At 37.4% G+C, this 20,417-nt stretch overlaps 1 protein-coding gene across 10 annotated transcripts in view; it reads left to right on the top strand.

Moving 5' to 3' along the window:
* Positions 1-20,417, top strand: part of VMP1 (vacuole membrane protein 1) — a 137,050-nt gene that overhangs the window by 100,597 nt on the left and 16,036 nt on the right. For 9 of the 10 annotated variants that reach the window (XM_078064366.1, XM_078064384.1, XM_078064393.1 and 6 more), the window contains 3 exons: positions 3,836-3,916; positions 7,542-7,658; positions 14,286-14,347. In XM_078064366.1, coding sequence (XP_077920492.1) covers positions 3,836-3,916; positions 7,542-7,658; positions 14,286-14,347 — 260 coding nt within the window. The remainder of the gene's footprint in view (positions 1-3,835; positions 3,917-7,541; positions 7,659-14,285; positions 14,348-20,417) is intronic. The other variant, XM_078064409.1, reaches the window with a different exon arrangement.

Genomic DNA, 20,417 nt, shown 5'->3' with positions numbered 1-20,417 from the left:
TATAAAAAGTGTGTTGTCGGGCGCCTGGGTGGCTCAGTTGGTTAAGCAACTGCCTTCGGCTCAGGTCATGATCCTGGAGTCCCGGGATCGAGTCCCGCATCGGGCTCCCTGCTCGGCAGGGAGTCTGCTTCTCCCTCTGACCCTCCTCCCTCTCATGCTCTCTGTCTCTCATTCTCTCTCTCTCAAATAAATAAATAAAATCTTTAAAAAAAAAAAAAAAAGTGTGTTGTCTTTAAAATAAAATTTTTATAGACTTTCTTTGTTTTACTTTTTCTTAGCAATTGAGTACCATCTTACCACTCATTAAGATGGATTTGCTATGAAGATAGCAAGGGCTGTAAAGGAAGGCATTTTTCCGAATTTATATTTTTAAATCTTGGGCTGTAATAGTTAAAATTTCATACCTCGTTTATACTCTAATAGTACTGTTTGATATTTTTAAAACTCAAAATATATCTATTCATTATGGCTTACCAGTTTTTATTTAGTGCTTCTAATGAATTACAGTTTAATGACTTGGGGATTGATTGTGTAAATTATTAAAAATAAATGGAAGTATAATTTGTTTTAAAATAAGTTATATAGGAAAACTGGTTTCATTATATATTAAACAGTTTTTAAATCAATAAGATGAGAAGAAACAACAGAAGTTGGCGAGGGTGCAGAGAAAGGGGAACCCTCTTTTTTTTTTTTTTTTTAAGATTTTATTTATTTGAGAAAGAGAGAGAGAGTACAGGCAGGGGAGCAGCAGAGGGAGAGGGAGAAGCAGGCTCCCTGCTGAGCAGGGAGCCCGATGCGGGGCTTGATCCCAGGACTCCAGGATCATGACCTGAGCCGAAGGCAGACCCTTAACCGACTGAGCCACCCAGGTGCCCGAAAGGGGAACCCTCTTTCACCATTAGATTTTATTTATTTATTTGACAGAAAGACACAGCGAGAGAGGGAACACAAGCAGGGGGAGTGGGAGAGGGAGAAGCAGGCTTCCCGCGGAGCAGGGAGCCCGATGCGGGGCTCGATCCCAGGGCCCTGGGATCATGACCTGAGCCGAAGGCAGACGCTTAACGACTGAGCCACCCAGGCGCCCCTGGTGCAGCCACTTTAGAAAACAGTATGGAGAGGGGCGCCTGGGTGGCTCAGTCGTTAAGCGTCTGCCTTCGGCTCAGGGCATGATCCCAGGGTCCTGGGATCGAGCCCCGCATCGGGCTCCCTGCTCCGCGGGAAGCCTGCTTCTCCCTCTCCCACTCCCCCTGCTTGTGTTCCCTCTCACTGTCTCTCTCTCTCTCTCTCTGTGTCAAATAAATAAATAAAATCTTAAAAAAAAAAAAAAAATAGAAAACAGTATGGAGAGGCCTCAGAAAGTTAAAAATAGATCTACCCTGCACTCCTACAATTGCACTACTAGGTATTTTTTTTTTTTTTAAGATTTTATTTATTTGACAGAGAGAGCACAAGTAGGCAGAGTGGCAGGCAGGCAGAGGCAGAGCAGGGAGCCTGATGCCGGACTCGATCCCAGGACCCTGGGATCATGACCTGAGCCAAAGGCAGACGTTTAACCGACTGGGCCACCCAGGCGCCCTGCACTACTAGCTGTTTACCCAAAGGATACAAAAATACAGATTTGAAGGGGTACATGTACCACAATGTTTATAGCAGCATTATCAACAATAGCCATGCTATGGAGGGATCCCAAATAGCCATCAACTGATAAATGGATAAAGAAGATGTAGTATGTGTGTATATATAATGGGAATATTACTCAGCCATCAAAAAAATGAAATCTTGTCATTTGCAATGTATTGTGCCAATACAATATACAGTGTATATTGTGCCAAGCGAAATAAGTCAGTCAGAGAAAGACAAATACTATATGATCTCATTCATATGTGAAATTGAAGAAAGGAAACAGATGAACATATGGAAGGGGGAAAAGAAAAAAAAAGAGAGGGAAAGAAATCATAAGAGACTTTTAACGATAGAGAAAAACTGAGGATTGATGGAGAGAGGTGGGTGGGGATGGGTTAGATGGGTGATGGATATTAAGGAGGGCACTTGTGATGAGCCCTGGGTGTTGTATGTAAGTGATGAATCACTGAATTCTACTCCAGAAACCAATATTGCACTGTATGTTCACTAACTAAAAAATAAATAAATAAGAAAACACTTCTATCTTCATGGAAGAAAAAAATCAGTAAATCAATAAAATCAGTGTTTCACATTTAATGCAATAGATGCTGGCTTAAGAAGAAAGTTAATCTTGAATTAGAAATCTGAATAAAAATAGAAAGTTCTCTGTGTTACAGTAGATCAATTTGTTTAAAAATATTAAATCTTGGGGGCTGGCTCGCTCAGTTGGTAGAGCATGTGACTCTTGATCTCAGAATTGTGAGTTCAAGCCCCACAGTGTAGAGCTTACTTTACATAAGTATATATATACTTATATTTATATTTATATATAAAATCTGATTATAGTTGACTTACTGAAAAAGGAAGACATCCCAAAAAGAAAAATTCTCTCTTTGGAAATAAATTGTAAAGTTACAAAACTGCATTGTAGAATTTAGTTAATGATTGACTTTGAGAGCCGATATATTTGAACTTGAAAGTGTTTATCTTAACTATTAATATTTTTTAAGATATACCTTATTGGTTTAATTCCTTTGACTTTCTCACCATCCTCAGCAAGTAAGTTGGAGGGTTTTGTTTTGTTCTGTTTGGTTTTTAGTAAGCTCAGTGCCCAACTTGGGGCTTAAACTCACCACCCTGAGATCAAGAGTCCCATGCTCTACCAACTGAGCCAGCCAGGCATCCCCAGATTGGCACTTAAAAAAAAAAAAAAAAAAAAATATATATATATATATATATATATATATAAAATATAAAAAATATATATAATATAAAATATATATAAATATATATATATAATTGTAGCATCAACATGAAGGAAAAAGAAAGTCATGGAAATACGCTAGCCAGCCAAATGCATGTTTCAGCATGGGAGATAGCATAGTGAAATAAAAAGAGCACTGATTCAGAGTCTAAAGGATCTGCTCTATTACACTGCAGGATTATTGAAAGGCTCGAGTAAAATGTTTCTGAAAATATTTCATAAAACTAGCACAAGCTGTGAAATGTAAGATGTCATTTTGCTTTGGGGGGTAATAAATGCTTATTCAGTTATTGCCACATAACTATTTTTTTCATCTGACTGGTGATCAGCAGAGGTCTTCATTGGCTGTCTTGAAAAATCCTATGATTTTCTACCCTGATGTTAATCAGGGAGTGAATCTGGCAAGTAGTAGAAGGAAAGAGAAAGAAACAAATGTGATAGGTCAGTATTTCCAAAAGAATGAGTTGGTTTGGGGTGCCTGTGTGCCTCAGTCAGTTAAGTGTCTGACTCTTGATCTCAGCTCAGATCTTGATCTCAAGGTTGTGAGTTCAAGCCCTACACTGGGCTCCATGCTGGCTGGGTGTGGAGCCTACTTAAAAAAAAAAAAAAAAAAAAAAAGAATGTGTTGGTTCATAGTTAGTTTATAACCTTTTGTTCATCCCTAGATAATCCAGAGATAATCTGAAAAATAAAGTAACAATGTTTTGGCTTATGCTTGAATTGTGGTAAAACGTTATCTTTAAGAGTATAATTGTTCTATCAAGTTTTTTATTTGCATATTTTCTAGTTCAACCTTCTGTGATTTTTTAAAAATCATTCATCAAAAGCAATGATTAAGTGAATCAGGTTGTGAGATATTTAATATTATAAATCCTATAAAGAGCCATCTTTCATTCTTCATTTCATTAATGTTTTCATTAATGTTTTGATTATCCTCCTTTTATACAGGACTTTGCTTCCCGGGCTAAACTGGCAGTTCAGAACCTAGTACAGAAGGTTGGATTTTTTGGAATTTTGGCCTGTGCTTCAGTAAGTGAATTGTATTAAAAGTGAGAAATTCCAATAAATGGTAGATTTATATTTTGATCCAATTTGTTTTTAAAGATAGCACACTAGGAAAAAATAAAGATGACACACTTGAGTGAACAAAAATGCTATCACTTTTAATAAGTATGTAGTTTTATTAATCATTCATCTTACTCATCAAATGAGCTGTTTCTGTTGGATAGGTTCATACCTTGTTTATTGACTTTAAACATTTCATCTTGCCATTGATGACTTCAGACCTAAATGGCTTGTTTCAGTAAGAATAGAAGAGATAAAAAAAGAAAGAGAGAAAGTTCTTCCTTTCCATGAAGAATTTATCCAATGAAGTGCATTTAACCAAATAACAGTGACTTCATTCTTTCCAGAGTTATAGATAAGTAGTCTTTTTCCAGAGTTTCAAGCGTTAGTTATAAGGAAGAATTCATATGAAACCTGTCTTAAGGGATATTTACAACCATCAAGGTAATTGAAGCCTCTTAGGCAAAGTTAAGTGCATCTTTGGCTACAGGGAACTAAGAAGCCACGTATGTCAAAAATGTAGCTAATACCTCAAACTAGTCTGTGAAATGGACATTCCTTGATGAGTCGGTGTTTATCCTGGTCCTTTTCTAATATAATAGAAACAGTTATATTTGAAATGGAACAGTTTGAACAGAGTTTTCTTTAGTAGCCTATACACAATTTTTGGCAGTTCGGTGGTGGATTTGGCCAGTATAACTAGGTGCACCTAGTTGATATGATAAAAACTGCAACTGGACGTATAATTCACAAAATTATTGTCTACTGACACACAGCTCCTTTATCCATTATGTACTAGAATGTGAATTCATCTTTGAGTACTCCTCCCTCAGCAAAGCACCTGATCAAAAAAGAGGACATTTGGTGCCAAAATTTCTAATGTGATGTGAACATTCTAGATATACTGTAAAATACACATGTGCCTTTGACCCTGGCAATATTAGAAATTTTCATAATCTAATTTTTCTTTTTAATGTAGAAGCTCTTTTTCATAATATTGACCTCAATTATTTGAGCAGTTTATATTATAGTGTGATATAGTAGAAAGAGAATTGGCTTTGGCATTCCCAAACCAGTTTTGCGTCTTACTAACTATGTAACCTAGTCAAGTTACTCTCTTTGAACCCTAGTTTTCTAATTTTTAAAAAGGGGCAATAAGACACTGCTCTTAAAGGCTGATGTGAGGATTTAATATATGTGAACTAACACAGTGCTTAGAACATAAATGTTCCTCCATTTTTTATTGTTATTTGTCAGCTATGATTCAGTCACTGAGTGTTTGGAATAAAGAGGTGAAAGATATTCCCTTTCCTCAAGGATCCTGAAGTCTAGTGAGGGAGACCATTGAAATACAAGGATAAGTTGAAAGTGCCATGGAAGTCAGCAGAATGGGATTAAGCTGAGAGGCCTAATGGATAATAATGTCCTTACTTCAGAGGCTAAGCGAACAAGCATGGGAGCCACATTGCCTGAGTTGAAATCCTGCTCTGCTGCTGAAATCCTTCTATCCTGAATAAATTGTCGATCCTGTCTGTCTCACTTTTCTGTAAAGTGAGTGTAATGATATCCTATAGCATTGTTTTGGGATTAAGTAAGTTGACGATGTAGAAACTTTAGAAAAGTACCTAACAAGGCAAAACATTCAAGAAAAATTAGCTTTCGGGGTTGGTTGGGCGTCTGCCTTCGGCTCAGGTCATGATCCCAGAGTCCTGGGATCAAGCCCTACGTCCGGCTCCTGGCTCGGCAAGGAGCCTGCTTCTCCCTCTCCCTCTGCCTCTCCCCCTGCTCATGCTCTCTGTATCTCTGTGTCTCAAATGAATAAATAAAATCTTTAAAAAAAAAAAAAGAAAGAAAGAAAAGAAAAATTAGCTTTCATTATTCCTGGGGAAAACACAGAGTACCTTCAATTTATTAAAGCAAAAAATAGTATTCTTTGGCGCTCATCTATCCCTGTGTCCTCACTGCTGAAATCCACTTTCTATACTATTCAGTCTTCTTTATATTTGACTAGGAATATTGATAGATCAATTTGGCCTTCTAGGAACTTTTTTCTAGAAAATTTTTGATACTTAAAGTGTTGAAAGCATATATACTTCATTTAAGTTTATTAATTATTTTGTTACTAACATTCAAACTAAGATAAATAAAACTCCTAGTTGAGGGAACATTTCAAAGCTACTTAGTAGTTCATTTAATCCCAGTCTTCCTTTCTGTGTATTTAGTCAGCAGTTGAAAAAAAAGAATAAATAACATGCACATGAAACAATAAATTCACTGATTATGCTCTTCTGAGGGTATACAGCATACACTGAGTTGTCCAGCATGTTCAGCAAATTCTAATTTTTAATCTCTGCTTTAGATATCTTGTATACTTTAAAGTAATTTCTATTTCAACATGAGATAGAGCCTGATAATAAAGGAAAACAATTAAAATTGTAATCTATGGAATTACGAGGGTCACATGAGAAAATATAAAAAATGATTGATGTAAAGCTGTACAAATGGTATTGTTATTAACATGATTATAAGACAGATGAAATTGCATAAAACATTTGAATTTGGATGAGAAAAACAAAACTGAGTTATTGAATCCAAGTGTTATGAACAAAAGAATATTTGAATTCTAATTTAGTCATGGAATTATTTTTAAAAGAACATATGTGACAAATATCTTTTAAACAAGTAGGCTTTTCTTTGAAAGTTCAAAAATGAAATTATATAAATTAATTGGCTTCTGAATGGTTCTGCCAACTGCCACAAGGACAGAGTGCTTCTATGGGAGAAAAATGGGTGAAGTGCTCAAAAACAGCTTGTGGTTTCTTTGCATTTTTACATGAAATTGTCTTTCAGCATTCTTGAAATGTGGGAATGTTTGGAAAAGGTATTTGTTGTGAATCACTTCTTTGTCTGGGACTGAGTATTCAAAACATCTGAATCTATGTACTCATATTTCCACACTTGATTTTCTTTTTAAAATATATTTACACAGCCCCACAGCCTTGGGCTGTCATACAAATGATGAGATTTGTATGTGCAAAATACAAATTATGAATTTTTTTCTGTTGAAGAATAAAAGCACATCTACATATAAATGTATTTGTAATTTTTATAAGAATGCTTACTGTATAGATGTGAGTACTTTCTAGATAATATTCTTATTTCAAGCTGAAGATTTTAGAACCCTAGTAACTACTGAAATAATCTTATGGCTTTTTCTTCATTTATACCTCAACTTAGACACAGCTACCAAATGGCAAAGTATCTGCTGAATGGTATTAAATTCCTGCAGGTCCATTGGTTTTATCCAATTCTAATGTGATTTTTTTTAAAGTATTTTTATGGGGTGTTAGCTATAAGTAGTACAAGCAAAAGGACAGCTGGGTTTGCTTTGAACAGCAACCTGAAGTGAATATGAGACCCAACTTACAGAAACAATACTTGCCTAACCTTCTGAACAGTCTGTTATTGATCAGGGAACCTGTACCTGTCTTTGCAATGAAAGCAAGGCTTAACGCATGATTCCACATACCTGTAGGTGATAAAATTAAACTGTTCCTTGGATTATATATTTTAACTTTTTTTTTAATAGATTCCAAATCCTCTATTTGATCTGGCTGGAATAACATGTGGACACTTTCTTGTACCTTTTTGGACTTTCTTTGGTGCAACTCTGATTGGAAAAGCAATAATTAAAATGCATATCCAGGTAAGGATACCCTCTGATTCACTGCCTAGTGATGATGAGCCCATTAAAAGGCATTAAAACTTAATTCCTTGCTCATTCCAATATGAATTGTTAATATTTTGGTTCTGCTTCTGTTAATTGGTATCTTACTTGGGTATTTAACCATGGAAAGTCATTTGGAGGTTAGTGAATTTGGTGCTGGTTTTCCCTGTCCCTATTGGAAAATTGTGCCCCTTTAAGACTTTTCTCCTTGTTTTCTTTCTTTCCTTCATTTTCCTCCCTCCTTTCCTGTCTTTCTTTATTTCACTTTTTGCCTTGTGAAACTGTTCATCCAAGGCTATTATCAAGCAAAAATAGGAAAATGCACATCATTTTCACATACATAGTCCAAAAATGTCATATTTTTACTGACCATGAGCTGAGAGAAGATGGGCTTTCACTAATTCTACTTTTCTTCCATACCCCCCAATAATACTTCCTCTCAAGGCACCAATGTCCTTTACAGAAAACCAGCCAGATGTTAGTGTGGGAGAGAATGGGGAAGAAAGGGGTCTCTGAAGAGGCAAAGAGCTGTGGGTTGTGGTTAGAGAAGTGAGAATCTGCTATTGTTCAAAGCCAGTCTTAACAAAAGCCCTAGGATAGAGGTATGTATGTGTGTCTATACACACACACACACACACACACACACACACACACGTATATGAACAGAGGAGAGAAAATTAAAGGAAATGAATATGTGCTTCTAGAACTGTGATATGAATTGTTTCCTTTTAAAAGGGCAAATCTCACTAGGAGAAAACACAATTAACCTGAAAAGAATTTCTTTTTTTTTTTTTTTTAAAGATTTTTTATTTATTTATTTGACAGAGCGAGAGAGCACAAGCAGGGGGAACAGTAGAGGGAGAGGGAGAAGCAGGCTCCCCGCCAAGCAGGGAGCCCGATGTGGGGCTCGATCCCAGGACCCTGAGATCATGACCTGAGCCGAAGGCAGACGCTTAACCATCTGAGCCACCCAGGCGCCTCCTGAAAAGAATTTCTTAACCAGTGAGGTTTGCAGCACAGAGGCATTCACCAAAGGAAAGGCAAGAGCAGTGCCCTGGTATGATTACTTCAAAATTAAAAGCACCTTTGTCCCAAGTTTCTTAACACCTCTCTACCCTCAATTCTTAGAATGAAACAAGAAAACTTTAGCTGCTTTTACCTGCCCAGTTTCTAATGTTAGATTTTGGCATTTGGGATGAGTTTATTGAGCCTGTCTTCTACTCCCCTGCCGTGATAATCACTCACTATTCCAAGGACATTCCTCCTTCAAGGAATAATATTAAGTATATTGTTCAATGAAATGAGTTTTTTAATATTGGAATGCTAGTTATTTTGGTAAATATTACAATACCATATTAGAATTTTTCAAATAGGGCCGCCTGAGTGGCTCAATCGTTGGGCGTCTGCCTTCGGCTCAGGTCATGATCCCAGGGTCCTGGGATCGAGCCCCGCATCACACTCTCTGCTCAGTGGGGAATCTGCTTTTCCTCTCCCACTCCCCCTGCCTGTGTTCCCTCTGTTGCTGTCTCTCTCTCTGTCAAATAAATAAATAAAATCTTAAAAAAAAATTTTTTTAAAATAAATCTTCTTAAAAAAAAGAATTTTTCAAATAATAAAATACTATGGCGAGTAGTAAACTATTTTGCAGTGTATCAAGATAATTTTTTCTGGGGCGCCTGGGTGGCTCAGTCGTTAAGCGTCTGCCTTCGGCTCAGGTCATGATCCCAGGGTCCTGGGATCAAGCCCCGCACCAGACTCCCTGCTCAGCGGGAAGCCTGCTTCTCCCTCTCCCACTCCCCCTGCTTGTGTCCCTCTCTCGCTGTGTCTCTCTCTGTCAAATAAATAAATAAAATCTTTAAAAAAAAAAATAGGGGCGCCTGGGTGACTCAGTCATTGGGCGTCTGCCTTCGGCTCGGGTCATGATCCCAGGGTCCTGGGATCGAGCCCTGCATCGGGCTCCCTGCTCCATGAGAGGTCTGCTTCTCCCTCTGCCTCTGCCTGCTTGTGTTCCCTCTCTCACTGTGTCTCTGTCAAATAAATAAATAAAATCTTTAAAAAATAATAGTAATTTTTTCTTTGATCTTTTCAATTCTTTCTGGGGAAGAAGGAAGCTATCATTTTGCTTTTTAAAAATTAATAATTATCCCTTGAAAGTATTAATACCTAAGAAACAATAATTATTTTAATTCCCTTTATAATAGCCACTTTTCTGGGAATCTATAAGCTTTATGCACCCAGCTTTGTGTAGTAACTTTCTTTATAAATTATAGTAAAATTTATTATGCTAAGAGTATTCTATAGTGATGGGCATTCAACTTACCAGATTTTTCTTTACAGAATATTAAAAATGGTATATTTTTTAAACATTCTCAGTTTTTTTCAAGTTATGATAATGCTTAATTTTTTTATATGGTACTTCAAAGCACTTAGTGTTTGTGAGCTGATTTTATTATAATCCTTGGATAGAGAAATGACTACTCCCATTTTATAATTGTCAAACTTAGAAGGTTAATAGGTAAAGTAAATAACAGCTGGAATTTGAACCCATGTCTTTTGGCTCAAGTTCAGTGTTCTTTCCATTCTTTTACATTGCCTTCTAAACTATAAATTATTTATGTGATTAAGGAAACTGAATTGTTTAAAGCCTGCTATTTATCAGGACCTGTGCCAGGCAGTGTGCACTGGTCATCTCAGAACAATCCAGTGAGATAATTATTATCCATATTTCATAAATAGGAGAACTGAGTGTTAGAGAAGATAAAATACATGGCTAAAGCCCTGGAATTCAAACGAAACTCTATAAATTCAAAGCTATACTCTTTATGTGTGTGGAAGGAAAAGAAGAAAGCCAAAATCTTTCTGTTTTTGAAAGCAGAAAATCTGAGTTCCTTCACTAAACTGAGACCATAGGATATGTTTGCTGTGTTCCATTGTACCAGGGGGACATACTTTCTAAAGGCATGTCACTTGATGTACATCCAGATGTAGCTCAGGGTGACAAACATTTCTCATTCTTTGGGTAAGCAATAGTAGTGTGTAATATAAATGTTTTAACTATTTCTGAAGTAATCAGAGGGAAACCACACACAGATTTTTCTGTAATCTAATAGTAAACCTATCTTCTGGCTCTTTTCTCTTTTTCTTCAGCCTAAAGTAAACAGCCAAAAATATTATTTTTGATATCTTGCTATTTGTTAAACTTCCCCTAAAAATTTTGAAGTAGCCCACTAATAATATTAGATTGGGATTTCCAAAGTCAATATATTTATACTCAGTACTGCACATACCTTGTAACTTACTTACCATGTATATTGTTTATTGCCTCTTTACCTTTCCACCACAGACACATACACAGAAATATAAGCTCCATGAAGGTAGAGAATTTTGTCTTTGACTCACTGAGGTATTTTAGTGCCTAGAATATCATATGACATGTAGTAGACGTTCAGTAAAATTTTTTTTAAGATACTATTTTTAAGTGATCTGTACACCCAGCGTGGGGCTCGAACTCACAACCCTGAGATCAAGAGGCGCACGCTCTGCCAACTGAGCCAGCCAGGTGCCCCACTCAGTAAATTGGGTTTTTTTTAAAGATTTTATTTATTTGAAAGAAAGAGAGAGCAAGCGTGAGCAGGGGAAGGGGGAGAGGGAGAGAGAATCTCAAGCAGACTTTGTACTGAGTGCGGGGCCCCACACAGGGCTCGATCCCACAACCCTGAGATCATGACCTGAGCCAAAACCAAGAGTCAGACACTCAACTGACTGAGCCACCCAAGCACCCCGCCCTACTCAGTAAATTTTTTTTTTTTAATTTTTTTTTTTTTTTTTTAAAGATTTTATTTATTTATTTGAGACAGAGAGAATGAGAGAGAGAGAGCACATGAGAGGGGGGGAGGGTCAGAGGGAGAAGCAGGCTCCCTGCCGAGCAGGGAGCCCGATGCGGGACTCGATCCAGGGGCTCCAGGATCATGACCTGAGCCGAAGGCAGTTGCTTAACCAACTGAGCCACCCAGGCGCCCGCAGTAAATTTTTAATAAATGAATTTAAGATTTTTCGTTCCATTAAAGGACCTTCTTTTATAGATAGTGTCTTCTTTGTTCATTCTGGCACTGTTAGTTCCCTACACCCATATTTTTTTTTCCTACTCAACCCTTTCCTCTGCACACACGGTTGAGTGGGCTGTTTGGTGGCCAGCGCCTTTTGTTTATTTGGTAGAATCCCCACTCAGACCTCTAGACTGAATGAGATGAGACATATGTTCTTGAGTATCTGGCACATTTATGTCTTCCCCAGCACAGTGAATTTTCAAGTTGTTACATATAAAAAGAAAGTCTTGTTTTGTTTTCAAGCAATGAAATTATGCAATTATCTGGGCATTGGCTTATTTTCAATGTTAGGAAATGATGGTAAGGAAAACTCATGGTGGTGAAATCACTGAGAGGCAAAACTATTAGCTCTAATTCTTAGTGAAAGATTTATAGCTCCAGTAACTGGCTTTTATGGAAGATTTATAGCTCCAGTAACTGGCTTTTATGGAAACTAGAAGGACCCCTATATATTAATGCTTTTCTCCCTAAATGATCTATAATAATTGTCTGTTTGGTTTCATAATCTTCATACACCATTTGTATAACACTGTTTATGAAATCATCATCCATCTTGTACCTGTTTTTGACATGTGCTTGCTTTTTTCATGAGATAGGTAGTATCTTTTTAAAATTAATAGATACATAAACAGGGACACCTGGGTGGCTTAGTTGGTTGAGCGTTCGACTCTTGGCTCAGGTCATGATCTCAGGGACATGGGATCGAGCCCCATGTCGGGCTCCACACTCAGCACAGAGCTTGCTTGTCCCTCTCCTGCTCCTCCCGCAGCTCTCTCTCTAAAATAAATTTAAAAAAACTTAAAAAAAAATAGATACACAAACACCAAAAAGGACTGCGCACTTTTTTTTTTCAGTCCTACTTCCTTACACATACCCAGCTGTGCAGCTGCCAGTGTCTCTGTCACACTAGGACATTTCTTAAGAAAATGTCACTGCCTTATTAGTCTTCTATCTGAAATAATATGCTTTAATCTAACTTAGCTACTTTCCTGAGATTCATAATGGGTGGATAAAAAGAAGTCTGTTGTTATTCATTTTATTTCTCTTCGCTCCCTTTTTGTTGCATAGGCTGAAGTTATTATTTGACAAACAATAACAAAAATGCAAGCGGTCATCAGGAATTTGGAGAGAGAATCTAGAATTACTCATATTTAATAAAAGAATTATCAGTCCTTTAGACTTAAACTCTAGTATCACCTTCTTGAATCTTCTATTAATCCTACTTATATGACCTTTCCTTTCTCTGAACTTGTATAATACATTTTTACTACTACTGTCATGTATAGTTTATGTACATATATAAAACTTATCATCTCTCTACTATGTATAGAAAATTTTTTTAATTTCTTCAGGGCACGGGGCAGCTGGGTGGCTCAGTCAGTTAAGCGTCTGCCTTCGGCTCAGGTCATGATCTCAGGGTCCTGGGATTGAGCCCCGCATCAGGCTGCCTACTCAGCGGGGAGTCTGTTTCTCCCTCTGCCCCTCCTCCCCACTCCTGCTCTCTCTCTCTCTCAAATAAATGAATAAAATCTTTTTTTTTTTTAGGATTTTATTTATTTGACAGAGAGAGAGACAGCAAGAAAGGGAACACAAGCATGGGGAGTGGGAGAGGGAGAAGCAGGCTTCCTGCTGAGTAGGGAGCCCAGTGCGGGGCTCGATCCCAGGATGAGCCTAAGGCAGACGCTTAACAAATGAGTCACCCAGCTGCCCCTAAATAAATAAAATCTTTAAAAAAAATTTTTTTCAGCACATTTAAGAAGTGTCCTTCCCATTTCATGTTCCCTGAAAATCCATAAAAATGCCTCATGATATATATTATTTTGAACATTTATTTAATTGAGTTGGGGATATTTGCTACCTTTTAGCACTAAAGGCATCTTTACTTGTAAGGTATCAACATCTTTAATTAATGGAGAGTACCTCAGTAACACCAAATTGAAAATGACCCAAGTCTGATAAAGATTCTCAATAACCTGTTGATGTTTTTGCTTGTACAGTAAGTCTAAAGTCCAAGATCACTCAGGGTCTAAGAATGAAACTTTAGTGCTAATTTCTATAAACTTTCTATAAAGGATGTACAGGCTTTTCAGGATCCTCTGGATTAGATTTATCCCAGTCCTCAGGCTGATCAGCTTTAATTTCAGTAGTGGGGGCTATGTATGGGAACCCATGACTTCAGTTTGTATACTCCATTCTAAGATACATAGTACATGTGGAATGTCCACCCAGCCTTGGGTTTCATGACTCACATTTTCCCCTCAGACATGGTCGTGTATCCTGTAAGACTAGAGCTGTGCTTAAGGAAAAACATCCTTAAAATACAAAGTAGGTAGCATTTGTTAGGCAAGTGGTGTTTTTGTTTTTGTTTTTTTAAAGAATTTTAAAAATTGTAATCGGGGCAGGACCTCACCTCTTTAGAGTCTTATCAGAATTATGAATTTATATTGAGGTTTTTTTCTGATAACAGAAATACTTATTTTAATTGTTATTTTCTTTACAGAAAATCTTCGTTATAATAACATTCAGCAAACACATAGTGGAGCAGATGGTGGCTTTCATTGGGTGAGTAATTCTTTGTGGATTAATATTAATGTCATCACTGTTCAAATAGAAGAAAATGTATAAAAAATTTTATTGAGACAGAATTTTTCTAATACCTTTTTATTTTTTGAGAAGGAAAAATCTTTTGCCTTATTATTAGTTAAATTGAAGACTTTCTTGCCCTACAGCAGGGAAAGATGAAGTTCAGATAATCCTTATTTAATTTTAGATTTTTAATTAAATTTTAATTTTAAAGTCATATAATTCTTTTTTTTTTTAAGATTTTATTTATTTATTTGACAGAGAGAGACACAGTGAGAGAGGGAACACAAACAGGGGGAGTGGGTGAGGGAGAAGCAGACTTTCTGCGGAGCAGGGAGCCTGATGCGGGGCTCGATCCCAGGACCCTGGGATCATGACCTGAGCCAAAGGCAGACGTTTAACAACTGAGCCACCCAGGCGCCCCAAAGTCATATAATTCTTGATTTAAAAAAAAAGCTTTGGAGTTTGAGACTGTTGCTCCTCCAAAGAAATAAGAAATTCTCTTTATATAAAAGACATGTGTGTATTATTACAGTTTAATGGTGCTTTAGTACAATGCTATGATTTTTAGCCAAAATTGGATGCCAGATGCACAGTTGCATTTAATTTAAATACAAATCGTATATAAAATATTAATATTTAATTAAATGAGGCATGATAAGATGGTATAATATTACAAAATATGTGAGTTATGAACCTATTACTTCACTAGAGAAAAATCAGGCCATTTTAAAAGGCTAGACTTTCCAAAGCTTTTAGTTTTGTGTTTATAGAAGTGAGTAAGATCAGTTTTAACTTATGCTTCAAATGGTAAGGTCACAAATTTGTGGAGTTGACTTTGATAAAACAGTAAAGAAAGACTCTTTGTCGGGTTAATCAAATTAATTAACTAGAATGGGAATAGTGTCAGATAATGAAACTTTTTAATGTATTTTTTTTTTTTTTATTTGGGGTTTACAGGTGAGAGGCTTTCTTTTCATTTAATAGTTTAACTGCCCAAGGGCGCCTGGCTGCCTCAGTCCGTAGAGCATGGGACTCTTGATCTCGGGGTTGTGAATTCGAGCCCCACATTGGGTGTAGGGATTACTTAAAAAATAAAATCTTAGGGGGTTGCCTGGGTGGCTCAGTCGTTAAGCCTTCGGCTCGGGTCATGATCCCGAGGTCCTGGGATCAAGCTCCGCATCGGACTCCCTGCTCAGCAGGAAGCCTGCTTCTCCCTCTCCCACTTCCTCTGCTTGTGTTCCCTCTCTCGCTGTCTCTCTCTCTCTGTCAAGTAAATAAATAAAATCTTTTAAAAAATAAAATAAAATCTTTTAAAAAATTGTTTAACTGCCCAGTGGTACAAGGTACCCTTTATGTAGTTTTAGCATAAATCTTTATCTTAAAAGCCATTTATAAAACAAAACACTTATGAGAACTTTTGCTATTTTAAAAAATTGCCATTTGGAGGTGAGTTCATGAGTGTTAGTCTTATTATTTTTTTAAGATTTTATTTATTTGGGGCGCCTGGGTGGCTCAGATGGTTCAAGCGTCTGCCTTCGGCTCAGGTCATGTTCCCGGGGTCCTGGGATCGAGTCCCTCATCGGGCTTCCTGCTCAGCAGGGAGCCTGCTTCTGCCTCTGCCTCTCTCTCTCTGTCTTTCGAATAAATAAATAAAATCTTTAAAGAAAAAAAAAGATTTTATTTATTTGAGAGAGAGAGCGTGAGCAAAAGGGCACAAGCAGGGGGAGCGAGCAGCCGAGGAAGAGGGAGAAGCAGACTTTCCACCAAGCAGGGAGCCTAATGTGGGGCTCAATTTCAGATCCCTGAGATCAAGAGTCGCATGCTCTACAGACTGAGCCACCCAGATGCCTCTAGTTTTATTATTCTTTAAACCATACATTATATGTTTATTCTCTTCTATAAATGATATGTTTTATAATAAAATAGTATTTGATATTTTCTATTATGGTTTTAATGTAATAATTGAGGAAAAACGTATTTTTTTTTTTTTAAGATTTTATTTATTTGACAAAGAGAGAGAGAGACACCTAGAGAAGGAGCATAAGCAGGGGGAGTGGGAGAGGAAGAAGCAGGCTCCCCGCTGAGCAAGGAGCCTGATGCGGGGCTCGATCCCAGAACCCTGGAATCATGACCTGAGCCAAAGGCAGATGCTTAACGACTGAGCCACCCAGGCGCCCCAAGGAAAAACATATTCTTGAGAATATATTCAGTCGGGCCAGTTATTGGTTTTATTACTTCCTAAGCTTCTGATTATAAATGTGGATTATAGCTTGTCCATTAAAATTTAATTATTCCAGTTTTTTGTTCTCTGGATCCTTACAAATGAATTGGTTTACAAGTCACCATACATCACATGCAGAAAGAAAGAAGTATTCTTGTTCCTTATTTTTGAAATACAAAGAAGACATTTCATCTGTTTTTAGAGTTATTATTCCATCTCTAGAATTCCGAAGGACCTAGAGCTGACCACTACACAAACCCACAAGTTACAGGGATGATTGTGGATGTAGCATTGTACAGTCTTCCCTTCTTCTGTTCCTATGCTGAACATTTATAAAAGGAAGTTTATCAGGGCGCCTGGTGGCTCAGGCGGTTGGGCATCCCACTCTTGGTTTCAGCTCAGGTCATGATCTCGTGGGTCATGGGGTGGAGCCTCCCGGCCGACTCCACGCTCATCGGGGAGTCTGCTTGAAGATTCTCTCCCTCTGCCCCTTCCCCCACTTGGATGCGTGCTCACGTACGCACGCTCTCTCTCTCTCTGTAAAATAAATTAATTAACTTAAAAAAAAAAAAGGATGGGAATAAGTTTTTCAGCAATTTATACATACCACTACTACCTTCTATATCCCCAGCCTTTGGAGCTTCTAAAAAGTTAAATTAGGTAACTAGCCATCTTATCTACCCACATCAAGTTATGTTCCCTTCCAATCTGTTCTCCATATTGCAGTTAGTAACCTTTTAAAAATATTAATTTGAGCATGTCACCACCACTGTCCTTACCTCCAGCTCCTCATCTTCTTGAAACCCTTTACTTGTTTTTTCCTTCATTCTTAAGATAAAGCTAAAACTCCTGAACATGGTCTAGAGAGCTTTGTATGATGTATCCCCTGTAATTTTCTTGAGTCTCCCATCAGTGGTCTTTACTTACTTGTGGTTTTTCCTTTGCCTAGTTCAGGGTTTCTTTTTTTCTTTTTTTTTTTTAAGATTTTATTTATTTGAGAGAGAGAGAGCACGAGCAGGGGGAGGGGTAGAGAGAGAGGGAGAAGCAGACTCCCTGCTGAGCAGGGAGCCCTATGCCAGGCTTAATCCCAGGACCCTGAGATCATGACCTGAGCCAAAGGCAGATGCTTAACCAGCTGAGCCACTTAAGCGCCACTAGTTCAGGGTTTCTTAACCTTTGCACTTTTGACATTTTAGGCCAGCTAATTCTTTGTTGTGGGGGACTATCCTGTGCACTGTAAGATATTTAACTGCATCCTGTCCTCTTACTCACTAGATGCTAGTAATATCTCCCAGCCATGACAACCAGAAATGTCTGCAGACGTTACCAAATGTCCTAATGCACATATACCTCCACTACCACCACCAACCCCACTGAGAACCATTGGCCTAAATAATGTCATTCATTCATTCATTGATTTATTCTAAGTAGGTTCCATGTCCAGCATGGAGCCCAGTGCAGGGCTTGAACTCACGACCCTTGATCTTAGGATCGTGTTTTCAAGCCCTGAGTTGAGGTCAGAAGTCGGACACTTAACCAACTGAACCACCCCGGCAACCCTAGATAACATCCTTTAGATTTCAACTATTACATTAACAAAATGCCTTCCCTGACTAAATCAGATACCTTGTTTTCTAGGGACATCTGTTCACAACAGCATGTACTACATGCACTGACAGTTGTGTTTTTACATTTATATTTGAGGGTATATGATTATTACCTTTCTACCACTAACCTGTAAGCTTCTTTCTGGCAAAGGCCGTGCCTAGTTTTGTTCACTTGTTTCTGTAGCACCTGGCATCTTGATTGACGTATAGCAGGTGCTTGATAAATATCTAGTGGATGTAATGAACACATGGTGTCCAAATAAAGATCTGGCTAATAAAAATTAGCATATTATTTCATAGCCCAGAATCTTCTGTTTCCCCAGCCTTTGGAGTTTCTCAAAAGTTGTATTACTTATCTACAGTAAATAGAAATAAAAGAGTTTTTATAATCTTAGGCCAACAAATTAAAGTTAGAATTTCTTACAGTTTTCAAAAACAGTAGTTTCTTCCTTCTGTTATCTCATCTAGCACAGCCTTTCAAAAAAATCCAGTGATTCTTTCTTCTTCTTTTTGTTTAGAGATTTTATTTTTGGGGTGCCTGGGTGGCTCAGTCGTTAGGCGTCTGCCTTTGGCTCAGGTCATGATCCCAGGGTCCTGGGATCGAGCCCCATATTGGGCTCCCTGCTCTGCGGGAAGCCTGCTTCTCCCTCTCCCACTTCCCCTGCTTGTGTTCCCTCTCTCACTGTCTCTCTGTCAAATAAATAAATAAAATCTTAAAAAAAAAAAAAAGATTTTATTTTTAAGTAATCTCTATACCCAACATGGGACTTGAACTCACAACCCCAAGATCAGGAGTTGCATGCTCCCCCAACTAAACCAGCCAGGTGGCCCAGTGATTCTTCCTTCTTTTTTTTTTTTTTTTTTAAGATTTTATTTATTTATTTGAGAGAGAGAGCATGAGCGAGGGTAGGGGCAGAGGGAGAAGCAGACTCCCCACTGAGCAGGGAGCCTGATGTGGGGCTCATTCCGAGGACCCTGGGATCATGACCTGAGCCTAAGGCAGACGCTCAACCAACTGAGCCTACCCAGGGGCCCCTGATTCTTCCTTCTTAAAGATGGTTTTGCATAAAGTTATTCTAAGATAATCAAGACCTGCTAGAATCCAATTTTTATTGGATTAAATGGGTGATACCATATTTTTAAAATTGTTTTCAGGAGATAGATACTGGGATGTCCTGATATCCTCATCTTTTACCCAGTGCTGTCTACATGGATTACCTCATCAATTTCTTTTCTAGACAGTGTATTAAACAGTATAAATAATCAGACTTAGCAGATGATAGTGATTCTTTATTACCAGACGCCAGTGTGTATATTTTTCATATTTGTCAGGAATAACATTATCTTTAATCGGATTCTCCAGTTGAGCTTGATATGATTTGTTTTCCTACATTTTGAAGTAGGAAATGCTTTTAAATACAACTATTCAAATGATAATTAATAGTTTCACTAAGCCTAGACTGAAAATTAAGTTAAAGAGAATGAATTTTTAGTAGACGTAAATTTATTATTACATATCATAATAAATAGTTTTGCAATTTATTTCAGAAAAGAGAATAATTAAATTGACTCCCTAGACCCATTGTTGAGTTGAACTGAAAATAATGCCTATAGCTTGCTATAATAACGTTATCCTTTGATTGTTAATTATCTCTTTACACTATTAAACTGTAAATGATTTAGCAGTTGATCAAACTAAACTAGTAAAGTTTGGAATACAGCCTTTTGAAGGATATTTAAAACTATGTACCCACAATTAAGGGAGTGGTGAATTGCCATTAGAGAGAAAAAAATCAAAAGACAAGACCAAAAAGTCAGCAACAATTGAAATTTAAAACGATGAGATACTAAGAAAAGGAAGAATGAAAAATGAACCCCAATAGTAAAGGAGAGCTAGGGAGTGGACTATGAAAAGAGTGTACAGCCTTTGAACAAAACAAATTAAGATTTGAATATGAACTCTGCCACAGACCAGTTATTTAACTTCTCTCTCTCTGACAAACAAATAAATAAAATCTTTATTTAAAAAAGGGGTATCATATGTAATCATTTCAGACTTTTCATTTATTATATTGCTAATATTGTGTGTTGCTGAATATTATTCATGTTGGCTGCTATATATTATTCCATTGGGTAATTATCCACTTCTCATTGTTGAACATTTGGAATGTTTCCATGTTTTTACTGTTTTGATCATTGCGTCATGGGCATTTTTTTT

Source organism: Halichoerus grypus, chromosome 2, assembly GCF_964656455.1.
Source record: "Halichoerus grypus chromosome 2, mHalGry1.hap1.1, whole genome shotgun sequence".
In the NCBI taxonomy this organism is placed as follows: Eukaryota; Metazoa; Chordata; class Mammalia; order Carnivora; family Phocidae; genus Halichoerus; species Halichoerus grypus.
Note: the sequence above shows the minus strand (reverse complement) of the source record. Positions and strands in the feature narration are given on the sequence as shown.